At 39.3% G+C, this 12818-nt stretch overlaps 1 protein-coding gene across 1 annotated transcript in view; it reads right to left on the bottom strand.

The window, feature by feature from the left end:
- tnmd (tenomodulin) overlaps window positions 1-12123 on the bottom strand; it is a 43528-nt gene extending 31405 nt beyond the window's left edge. The window contains exons 1-2 of the mRNA XM_026357241.1: window positions 12047-12123; window positions 9684-9818 (exon numbers count right to left, since the gene is read on the bottom strand). Coding sequence (XP_026213026.1) covers window positions 9684-9818; window positions 12047-12109 — 198 coding nt within the window. The 5' untranslated portion in view covers window positions 12110-12123. The remainder of the gene's footprint in view (window positions 1-9683; window positions 9819-12046) is intronic.
- Window positions 12124-12818: the final 695 nt, after the last annotated feature.

A 12818-nucleotide genomic window follows, 5' to 3' on the forward strand; every position in this document is an offset into this window, starting at 1 on the left:
AGGGCAAAATAACACTTTTAGTATTTGTGCCACCGGCTGGGACCGGGAAATTAAGAGAGGGAACAGCCAATGTAATTTATTTTCTCTCAGTGAGGTAAATGAGGTTTTCTCTTAGAGTCATGTGGACGACGAGGTTGCTTTGCTTTAAGTATAAACATTAAATGCCCCTCCTTGACTGTTAGTCAATGTCACTTCCATTAGCAACCTATTTGTGTTCAGTGTAGGTCAAGAGTTGGAGACTGGAGACATTTACAGACAATTTGCTTAGAGCCTAATTGTCATGATTTCTGCACAGTCATGTTTGTTCCACCTCTGTCAAAGCCTTAACCCCCATTGTTATGTGGAAATTTCCATGAACTGCGATTTTTACTCCAGCCCCCAGATGCTCCTTTACCTTATCACCTGTTCAAATACCTGTTCCTAGTTTCCACCTCATTCCATTCACCTCCTTTCTATGTCGTCTTATAATATCTGGTTTGTTACTTTGAGAATCAACAAATATCATTTTTTTACCAACCACTTCATCTCAGCTGTCCAATCAGTCTTTTTCCTTGTTATCTGTCTTGCTCTTGTAAGCAACCAAAGCAACCCCAACTACCACCACTGGGCTCTACAGCGTGTATTTTTATTATCTGAGGTGTCTTTGGAGAAACAAGCATCTCATTCGACATTTTGAATGCAGTGATTGTAACTTATATTCCAGAGAAGGAGAAGAAGAAACAAGTGAAGCAACTGGATTGTTTTTATCTTGGGCAAAGAAATTACACATCTCAATGATCCTGAGTCTCCATAGAAATAACTCACTACTGAATTATGGGCCAAAAAAAAAAAAAAAGGTAGTGACAATGAAGCAACTTGTTTGTAACAAAAACAACTGTTTTGCTGCAAGCAGAGTATAGATGGGCTGTAACAATCTTTAAAATCACAGCAGGTCGGAGGGATAATGTAGTGTGAGGTGACATTACATGAAGTTGGGGAGGGAGGAGGCCAGAGGATTACTGGTGTAGCAAGAACATCAGTGACCTTTGGATTAATTTTGCATGCACCCGTCTAAGTAATGAACACGGCTTGTCTTTGCGGTATAAACAAAATGGTCATCGTAGCGTTTTTAATATAAAAGAAACCTTATGTTAGAAATATTTTAAACTTTATTTAAATTTAAATTGCTTTGTAGCCTGCACGGTTTAAACCAGTGATTAATGTGACTCCATTTTACAGGTGTAAACTCATAAAGTCATGTAGCATATATTATGTGTTGGGACGTTAATTTGGTCAAACTGCAGCCCCCAAACTAAATTGATAACCAGTAAAAATCTGTTTCTCAGCAGGAACGAATTTTGATATTAACATGTAGTGTGTGACAGCATTGTTGTTAATTAAACCCCAAAACTTTTCATCTAGGCTATTATTTGTTCCTGCCAGACAGTTAATGAGCCCCACATTATCTCAGCGAGAGACAAAAGCCCAGAGGACACGCTGTACTTTGAGGAGTCTGAGACCTCTGGTATAACTGGTTAGAAGAAAGCCATGTTTTCCAAATGACACAGCGTTGCTCACACTGGGGAGAGGAACAGAAAAATCAAAACAACCATCATCCTCTACCCACGTTTAACAAGAATTAGACACCTTCCATTTCACACATTTATGTTGTAGCTGCTCATGCAGGTCAGTGGGTTGCGCCTCCTGCCACTGTGAATACCAGGAAACGGGTCCTGACAAGCTTTATCACCATCAGCTGACAAAGTGAAGTACATTGTCTGGGCAAATGAGACACAGCAGCCAAGCAGCAGCTGTCATCCATTACACTCGTGGCGTTGATTGCTGGTTAACTACACATCCAGTGTGAAGGAAAAATTCATAAATACTTCAGAGAATCATGAGAAAATATGATGCATCTTAATTTTTTTCTTTGGGCAACTCGACTGTTAAAAACCATGACAACGTACTGCATGTCAATCACTACCAAAGGGAAACAAGTTGGACCAACAGTATGGACACACAGTGTGTAAGGGGGCTGACCAATACTGCTAATTAGAGCAGTGCATCAGTGTTACGAATCCTGTTGTGTAGGACGTCTTGAACTGTTTCTGTCATGCACCCGCTGGGAAGCTGAAAAGATTGAACGCCCTCTGATGTGTAAATCCACTGAATTTTTATCAACCAGTAACAATAGGGAAACAAAAAGGGCTGCATTTATTGGTTTAACATTTTCGAGATCATGAACTATTTCTTTTCATGTACGTTTCTCATTATTTTCAGTTACACAAATTAGAAAATGCAAGTTAAACTTTGCTCAAACTGTCAGAGTTTCTAGAAGACACAACACTCTATACAGTGAACTTTAGAGCGTGATTTTCTTCAGCCTTTAGATTGACGTGTCTGCTTAACGAGCTCCAATCTTCTTTTGCTTCACTTCATCAAATATCTCTCTATCTTTACGAATGGTTTTGTATTCAGAACTTGTCTTGCAACTTGATTCGTGATAGCCTTGCCTCAAATTAGACTTGTCTCTCAGTTTTTCCTAAATGTATCTGATTCATCATTGCAGACATTTTTCAAGGCAGAACAAACGACAGATGCAGCACTAATCAATGCAAAGCAGCAAGTTGCCTTAATATTAATGGCCTTTTTAATGCAGTAGTCACTAGTGACAGACTCTGATAGCCAGTTCTGGTACCAGGTGGATAAAATACCCACATTTGTTGAGCCCAGCAGCCAAAACAATCCCTTATTGTAATTTTTTGTTTGCATTCTCTTTAGCTAACTTCTCTCATGCACTACAAACATCAGCAAAGAGACACGTGTGTTATTACATGTTTATTAAATGTAATCAAACATGTCAGCATACATGTTCTTAAGTCAATGAAACATCAGCTAAATACATAGGCTAGTATTTGTGGGTACTTATGATGAAGGGGAATTTCAAGTTAACATAAAAACTGTCATTTTAAATATTTTAAGAAGGACAAGCGCTCAGCAATAACCTGCTGGTGTTACACCATGGTCCGTCAGATTCTCCGACTTGTAGTAGTTCACCTTGAGATAAAGTTGCTGCATGCGAAACACCGATGATTTATTTAACTGACACTTCCTGAATGATTAGTGCAATGCCTATTATTTCCACTGTGTTGTTTTCACTTGTGCAACACGAGTGAGGACTAGGTTAATGAATGTCTCAGAGCAGTGATAAAACATGTGGTCAAAGCCCCGTAATGCTTCAGCTCTGCAGAATGTCCACGGTTTCATTTAACAGTTAATTACTGTAGTTTCTTTTCTGGTTCAGCGTCATGATAATTAGTCCCTTAAATTACAATTAAAATGAATGAAAGCATTAGAAAATAGTTTCTTATTTATAAGGATTCAGGTTTGAAATGCAAATTCTAGATTCAGATTAAGTAAAATACAGTGAACTCCTGTTATTTCACCTCCTGTAGTGACGTGTCCTCTTTATTTCCTTTTCTCGAACACCCTCTAGTGAAACTGAAGTGATATCATAATAAAGGCACAAAAGCTGCATTATTCAGTATGGTAGCACATCACGTTTGATTTATTGACTTACGGTATGGATTCAAAGCATCTGGAACAAATTTCACATCATTAACGAGGCTCATTACAGCTCTAAAGCTCAGGCTGTCCAGTTTGTACTTTACTCATTTCCTGTGTGAACACTTCAAGATTCATTTGATGAATGATCTTCCTTTGAAAGTGTGTTAATTTCTACCTACCTATCTAAAAATAAATAAATAATTAAAAAAGGCTAAACACGCCCGGCAGGTCTGGATGCATGTCATTAAAATTACCTAATGTTTGAACTCTTAGAGATGCCACATTTTCTCACATTTGAAAAAAGGCTTATCAACCTAGGCCACATTACATGAAGTGTTAGACATAGGAAGGGTAATTTAGATGCTGTTTCACTCCTCAACATATTGAGCAAGGTGACAAATAAACACACAGAAAAGTCAGTGCTACTTTAAAATGTTTAATTGCTGACACATATATGGCAGCCTACAGTGACAGCCATTTGGAAAGAGAGACTTTTATTTATAAAAAATGTGGTTTATCAGAGAATATAGCAGTGTAATAGCAAATATCTGATTTGCTGTCTCAACTACATTGAGGCTGGAGGACGCATAGAGTATTTCCAGTTTGCTGTTCACTTCTCTGCTTCAGCATTGTGACTGTGAATGCACATCGAGACTATAAGCAGTGCAGACTTACTGAGAGAGTGAAAGTGGATGTGAAAGCTCAATCACATTTTAAATTGTACAACAGAGCAGAGGAGTCTACTTGGCAGTCACACTGGTGAGACAGAGAGGAGAGAGAAACAGAGTCTGGAGGAAAAAAGGCGAGCATTTGTGTGTGTTTACCCACCACACTGTACATACAACATGCTGCACATGAGCTGCTGGTGGGTTGGCAAACCGAAGCACTCACAATTAAGATGCTGATCTTTCCTACGCCCATATTATTCTAGCTTCTAAAAAGAGAATCACAGAAACACTAAAATGCTATATGGCACAATAAATAACTCCCGGTGGGCTTTACGGCGCTGTCACACTCTCTGTAGCAGTCACCGTCCCAGAAAAAGGCAACGTGCCACAACCGCCACGAAGCCTTCCTACCTCAGGCACTGGCAACAATTTAAAACAACTCTCTTTTGTTTTTCCCGATCTGCATTCCCTCCCTCCTCCTAACTGCTCCCCGAGTAGAAGGCATAATGCATCATCTTAGATGGGAGCCTGTAGCGGCCTAATTTAACAGCCAGGGAGAAACATCGGTGGACAGTGGCCTGCTAATGAATGAACGAGCCTGACGTGTAAAATCAGAAAAGATTACAGACTGAGGGGCCGGCCTCCCAAAAGGTCCTGCCAAACCAGCTGTTTAGATAAGTCCCGTTGCCTCCCCTGAATAATAATTCCTCCATACAGGACTGCCTAAACAAACGGAGCGTAAAGAAATGTTAGCACTGTCTTGTTTTATTTCTGGACACAAATTAAGCATCAGCATGACAGGGCGATAGAATCATATCACAATCAAATCTTGTATGTTGACATCTGGACGCTAAGGGGGCTGTTGGGTATACACAGCGTACGAGCAATAAATAAACAAAGGAGGACTCGGCCTTGAAAAGCCATACACCTGTGACCAGTGGAAAAGCAGCAGGCGCAGTAGTGTTCATTAAAGAAGCTGGTCCTGACAGTGAGGCCTTTAAGAGGCCATCAGGAGCGACAACTCAGCAGCTACCTTGGGACCGCAGAGGGAAAGGCATCAAGGTGAGCAATGCAATTTCAGCTTGAATAATGGAGCACTTTCCTCAGGTCTGACATTCATGTATTTCTCAGGCAGTTTTGCCATACAGCCCAAAAGTACCTGTGAGCTATTCAAGGTTCCCCAGGAAAAACTAGTTTACAGTGTCTACAGGTTCACAATTACTCGGTGCCTGGCTGCTGGTCTGCAGATAATCTCGCTCATAGTGGCTCATGAATTAAAAATAGAACCGAATACATCAAATCTAATGATATGAAAATTTTGATTTTGGATGTGGTGCAGTATAAACGCCACACACAGCAGACAGCACCTACTAAATGTTGTTCCTTTTTTCCCTCTCTCTCTGTAATGACAAATAAAAAAATAATAAAATTTTCATCAAAGCAAATTGTTACTTTTCTGTTGGATTCACCAGCCAGATTCCATTTTCACAGAGTTGCTGATGTAAACTGGTAATAACAGAGGATTAATTTACAAGGAGGTAAAATCCCCTTGTGAGACTTGTGGCCCAGAACAATAATGAACACATAGTAAACAGAAGTTTGCCGTAAGCCAAAAGAGAATGCAGAGGCACCTAATCTACACACTGAAACACACAGTGCACGCTGACGCACACACATTACAGCGTACGAGCACAACCACGCCCCTCAGACACACACGAGCAGAGAAAATGATGGCAAAGGATCTTCCCCAGGCCTCTGTAACAACATATGTTTGCAGGTAATTAAAGGAAGATCCCAAGCGGTTATCATGTCATATTGAAATACAATGCACAGAGCAAATTACCTTTCTGTGGTTATTTATACAAAGCTGGGTGCATCAGGTCACGTTGCCTTGGTGAACTGTGAGAATAGATGAGAAGCGTTCGTGGCTGAAGTCGTGCTGTGGTTTTGACTTCTAATTACAATGCTGAGGTCAGAGCGCTGTGATGTATAGCGTGTAGTGTGTGTGTGTGTGTGTGTGTCCGCTCATTTTATTGTTGAGTTATAGCTTTTAGTAATTGTTTGTATTACAAGAACACGAAGTAAGTTACACTATTGACCGAGCATAAAAATAATTTAAGCAAGTAGTCGGTCTGCAAGTGCGTAATGATTCTCAAGAGCAGAACAAATTTTGTTATCAGTGTTTTTAGTAATTAGATTTAAGGCTCATTATTTCCAAAGTCATGGACTCTTGTCAGATTTGTCAGCTTTGGTTTGCAGCGGAGCAGAGTGTCCATTGTATTAAACCTGAAAGTAAAGCACCATACTGTTCAACACTGACTACTACTACTTCCTAGGGTGCTCCACCACCTTTTTCATTTGACTATGACTTTAACTGTGATAATGATATGAGTCTAACAGCCAGTTTGCACCTCTCACATTCTCAGGCACTCAGAATCTGTCAAAACACCTGGAGGAAACGATAATAATGGGAGATTTTAAACTGAGCAGTGACCACATTAACAATAGTCTCTACAAACTTGTTTCATTCTATTCTTTCTCACTCTCAAACAACAAACTAAATGACCACATAAAGTGTTTGTCACTACCCTTTGCTTCAGATACACGGATAATAAGTTCAAATAAGTTCATGATGTGTCAATTCCATTGTTAAGGTTTGGTTTAGTCCCAAAAACAATGTTGTTATATTTAGACAAAGATCACAGTTTGGATCTAAAAAAGTAATTTGGTCCTGTCATCATTTCTACAGACATTAGAGAGCTTTGTCACTTGAGTGTCAACAGAGCCGCGTGATGTTGCTTAATAATAACTAAGACTTAAAAATGTGCTTGCTCGAACAAAGAGTGGGATTTTTTTTATGTGAGGCCAGTCAGTCGAAATACTTACTGTCTTAGTTGTTACCACCACTATTACTATATTTTGCTGCTATTTTTTTATTTATAATAGGTATTTATAGACTTTTATCCTCCAACTTACTGTCAAATTATGTTTGTATTGTAACATTAATGGACACTGACATATTGTGTGTTATGTTACCAGGGTTCTTACATATATATATTAATACACATGTATTCCATATGCGTGTTCAACCTGCATTAATTGGGACAATTAGGTATAAACACAATGATTATCATCATTCTGTTTCTAAGCTGCAAAAGTAATTGAGTATTTTCACATCTAGATATAGATTAAGATTGGCCAAGATAGTTTTTGTCCAAAAGTCATTCTCCTTTTAGCTCTGTGTTGGGTCTCCACCACCTCACTGTCTGGGTGCTAAGTACTTTGCTGTGTTCACAAGCTAGTTGCTGAGTTTATCGGCCGGCCTCTTGTTGGTGGACATGTGTTGTATTCAGTGAGTTTATGAGAGATTTTCACTTTAAACAGCTGCTATGAAGCTTAAGAAGCTCCTGATGATAGTGGGGAAACTTATCAAAACACTAAAGTTAATGGCAATTAAACCAAAACACTGCAATGAAAGAGCTTAAAATGAGTGATAATAATGTCACGACAGACAACACTTTTCACAGCCATTTGATTGGATTGAAATTATTAATGTAAAAATGTTTGTTAGTGTAGCTTTTAGGGCAGTTCAAACAACTGGGGAGATGTGAATGTGAATAATCCTTAAAAAACATCATGTTTAAATAAAGACAAGACTCTCCACAGCACTCTCCAGGTAATCTTCATTTGCAAAAATTTCCAGGAGAAATAATTAAACCCAGAGAACCGTGGTTATATAAATGATGTTTTTTCTTTTTTCTCTATTTGTACTGATATATTGCACATGTTAAGGTCTCTGATGGAAGCACATACTATAATTTGGAGATTTAGTTGTTACCAAAATGCTCATCTTTACGCTCAAATGAAAAAAACAACCCCCCCCCCCTCCACTATTTCCTAAAATACATAATGTTCACACCCCTTGGCAATGCTGCCCAGAGTCTATACATGTAGGTGGCAGACGCTGCTCAGGATTAGCTGGTGAGTCAAGAAGCGTCCCGCTGTGTTGCACCTGATAACACTCATTCACCAGACAAGATGCTGGATGTCACATGGACTAATCCATCCATTCCTCCTTCTAATTACAGTATCTGCTGTATGAATTCATCTATTCAACTTCAGAGTGGTCTCCAGATAGTTTTGCTCAGAGCACATACCTGAGTTTTTCTGTCCTACTGTGACTGAGGGAGCTTCTTTCCCATTTGACAGACAGGCGATTCTCCTTTGAAGTGTCTCCATCGTACTCACTGATGTGGAGGCTAGAGAATGAGCCTCCCCCTCAAGACCCCATTGAAACAAAACCCGCGGTCCACAGGTTTGATATTCATTGCCTGGGCAACCTCTGCCATCAACACATTTTGTGCCACGTGAGAATGATCACAGCTTATTAAAGTGGAAATAATGACTGCTCTACCTCCGGCATGAAATATTTAACAAGGACAAAGGAGATGGCTCAAAGGTAATTCATATCTATGTTGAAAGGAGAGAATGTGGACAATACTGTCTACGCAGGAAGTGCAGATGAACCTTGGTTAACCTGATCATAGAAGGGACTTTCTGCAATTGAAATTTGTAGCTTAATGGAAGCAGGAATAGAGGAATAATGGCAAAGGGTCTTCTGAATTAATGTTTATTAGCCATAACATAGATGTTGGTACAACAGCATAGAAACATCATGCACAGTACGTTCGTTTCCTCTGTTCACCTCATGGCATTTGCAGCACACACAAAGTGGACTTATGCGTTCAAAAGTGAAAAATATGAGCTTATTTTTAACCACCATTTCATATTAATCATTCTCTCTCATTGCCAACTGGGCTCAGAATGTATAGAGCATCCACTTTCTGGATGTGAAATTATTGATGTATTTTTCCTTCTAGCTTGAGGAAATTAGCTTTTTTTTGGCCTTTTGGAAAAATCATGGGAAAGGCGCAGAGTGAAAATGTTCTCCATCAAGTATGATTGAATTGGATTTTACAAGATGAATTGCCACAAGAGTTTATCCCAATTACATTGCCAAGAGGTTTCGGTTCTGCAGCAGCCACTCTGGTCACCTGCAATAGGGTCAGCTTTGATTTATCAGGGTCATTGTGAAAAGATGTTTTCAATGTGAGCGGAGAAAGCAGATAAATTCAGCAGGCCACCATTTGCAACAGTAAAATGTATTTTGCAGGATTGGTCCAAGAATGAATTCGTAAATCTGAAGATTGGACAGCTGTCCTCTCCAAAGCCCACGCATCTTTTAATCTAGCTGAATACAATACAGACTGAAGAAACTGGCTCTGGCTCTTTGTGCTGCCGTCCATTTTTCTTACTTGCATAGTTTTTTTTCTTTGATGTGACCTGTATGATTTGTTGATGTGGAAACTCAGTGTGTCTTTCATCTGTCTCTCATCAAGACTACACTTACCACAGGCAGTGGCAATAAGGCTGATTACTCACAAACAATGAGGTGATGTTTAGTCCTACCTTTCCCAGACTGGGGCTCCACAGATACCTCAGGCTGAAAACACAGAGAGCCAAAACAAGGAAGACCAGAGCCAGAACCAGAGCCACTCGCTGATACATGTGGTATCTAGCCTTCTTCTCTTGTCCCGCCTCAACCTGCAAACAAAATAGTAGGTTCAGTGTTGCATATGGTCTATATTACGCCTTATTATGTTGATGCTTTAAAGTGCTGCAATACCCATGAGCAGAAGAAGACAGTCGGCCATTGTTGCCATACTAATTCATAACAGGTCAGGGAATCTAATGTGAATTAATATTGTGCTTTTCCAACTGTTTAATAAGCACTTTAATCTTGTAAATGCACCGTATGCATGCCTTTCTATTAGTTTAGTTTGTTTTAATCTAAACAGACACTATTGGCTTTGACCACTGCAAAACTTAACCACCAATGAGGTTACTGATTAAAAAAAAATATAACCATCCCCATCAAGCAGAGAAGAACAAACTGTTACAAGTGCCACAGAAAGGTTACATTTATTAAACTTTTCCTCAAATTAAAACTCTGCCTGCTGTAGTCAATTCCCCAAGCTTAAGGCCACAAATTAATAAAGACAAGCTTTTGTTCCACCAGGGCTCCAGCAGGGAGAAAATGAAAGCTTCTCATTCACACTGGACCACTTTTGAAGGTCTCGGAGGACAACAGAAAAGCAGATATGTGAAAAAATGGAACCAACTTCAATTAGCAAAATTGGTGTTGCTTATCTTCATGTCTTTTAAAATGATGATAAAGCAGCTTTAGTTTTTCTATTGTGGCTGGGGTTGTTAAAGTAGTTAAGCTGCAGTAGATTGGACATTACGTTATCATGCAGACTTCTTTATATAATATGTTGGAATTATTTTATTATTATTTAATTTTTTTAAGATTTTCAAATTTCATATCATGTTTCTAATGTTTTCAAAATGCAGCAGGTGGCATCGTGAACAGGAAGAAATTTGATTCAGCAACAGTGGCACCTAGTCACTTTACTCTGATTGCAAGGTTGAATTTACAATTTCTGGTTGGGAAATACATCAGCAATATGACTTCGCGAGAACAGAGGACACATTATTCTACTATTTGCCCAACAGTGCAAACACACCGTCACCTTTCTTCAGTTACATATTGGAGACAGTAGCCACAATTTTGTGAGGCACCTCAAAGTATTAGACATTCCTGAGGCATGATGAAAAACAGACGGCTAAAATCAGACAGCCAGAAATTCCTTACGTTATAAATTTCTCTGTGTGAAGAAAAAAAAAACAACAAAAAAAAAAAGAAACGGTGGCTGAAATCCTCTGCTCTCCTGTGGCTGGTTGCATAAGCAGTGGAAACTTAACTGGAGGACAAACCTGTCTCTGCCTGTGCTTTGAATATGGAGTACTCAGAGGAAGAAGGTGAGACAGACAGAGAGACAGACAGAGAGACAGACAGAAATGAAGGCATGGATGGAGACAGTGCGAACAGACTGAGTGCACAGCACCCGCCAACTAGTGTTTAAAGGTTTAGGAGTTCAGAATCAGCCAGGCGATTCCTCTTGAGCTTTGTGAGGAACAGTGCCTGGAGCCCCCTGCTGTTATCATGCAAAGAAGGAGCACTTCCTCGAGTAAACAACACAAACCAAAAAAAAAAAAAACAAACAAAAAAAGGGAAAAACACACAAAGTAGCCTGCATAACCAATAAACAGAGGCATTTATTACACTGTGGGTTAGGGTTACGCACTCATACAAGCAGTGGAATTCCTATGAAAACTACTCTGAAGCCACAGGTGAATTCCTAATCATTCACCGTCCATCACTTGCCACGTATTTATCGTAACTATCTGCTGGACTGGTTTCCTCCACAGTAAAATAAAATTCACTTTTTGTTGCATATCTGAGTGATGCTCGCATGTGACAAGCAAGAATATTCTTGGTATAAAGCAAATAAAATGATTCAGGTGACTGAAGGAGACTGAAGAAGAGAGTGGAAATAAAAGAAGGTGAGAAGCCAAAAGAAATTAGATGGAAAAATTACTATTCTGAGAAAACTCAGATCACTCAGCAAGAGATCAAGCAGCACTCCTTTTTGATTTCAGGAAAGACAGACTTCTGACATATTTTACTTAAAGCTTACACTCACATATCACAGGATTTCTTTCTGTTTTTTTTTTTTTTTTTTGGCTTTCAAAGCACTCTTCCTGTCACCTGCACTTAATTTATTGAACTGTAAAATTTTAAGAGTTTTCTTGACACTGCAGTGACCTAAAGTCCTTTACAGTATTTAAAAAGGCAGTAATTGATGTTAATTTAAGCACAATAAATCAAACACAATATATTTACATATCTATATATAAAATGGACTTACATCTTTCCAGAGAAACTGTTGACTACTGGATTGACTGCTAGCCTCCATGATGCAAGCCCACATGAGGAATCTTTCCTCTTTGCTGGGGAAAAATACTCTCTGCAAGAGAAAGAGTCCCAGCTTGATTCCTTTGCTATAATTTGGGAGTGTGCTGAAGGGGAGGGAAGTTTCAGATGGAGTGGAATTACTGAAACATTTGTGATACCCATTAAAAGCAAGGCAGATGTCTCCCCTGCCTGCCTGTCTGCTCCTATTTCAAAGGTGGAAACCCACGAATGGATTCAGACTGAATGACAAAATCTCTGCTGAATAAATTACGCACCATACTTGGATGAAAATACTGTAGTAATTCACCACTGTCGAATAATTCTCTTTTTTTTTTATTCCTAGCCAGTCAGCCACATCCAACAACAACAAACAGGTTCAGTATAACGGAAGAATCTGACAGAAGATCACCTCCAGCAATTTTTAGGACGCATAAAAATACCAGCAACAAGAGTCCTCGCGAATATCGATCATTTCACTGGACACAGGATCTCAGTCTAAGTGCACTGGAGGTTTTAAAACCCCTCAACAAGCAGTTCGGATCAGTCTTATTCTTACATAATCTCAACTAAACAGATACTGTGAAGACATGTACAGTATCAAACAGTGTCAAACTATGTGAGCAGGGAATCTCGAGCATTCAAGCGAAGTAACAGCAAGCAACACACTTTCTGCAGCAGACACAGACTTTAAATACTGTTTAGAGGTCATCTGAGCAGCCCATCAC

Source organism: Anabas testudineus, chromosome 10, assembly GCF_900324465.2.
Source record: "Anabas testudineus chromosome 10, fAnaTes1.2, whole genome shotgun sequence".
In the NCBI taxonomy this organism is placed as follows: domain Eukaryota; kingdom Metazoa; phylum Chordata; class Actinopteri; order Anabantiformes; family Anabantidae; genus Anabas; species Anabas testudineus.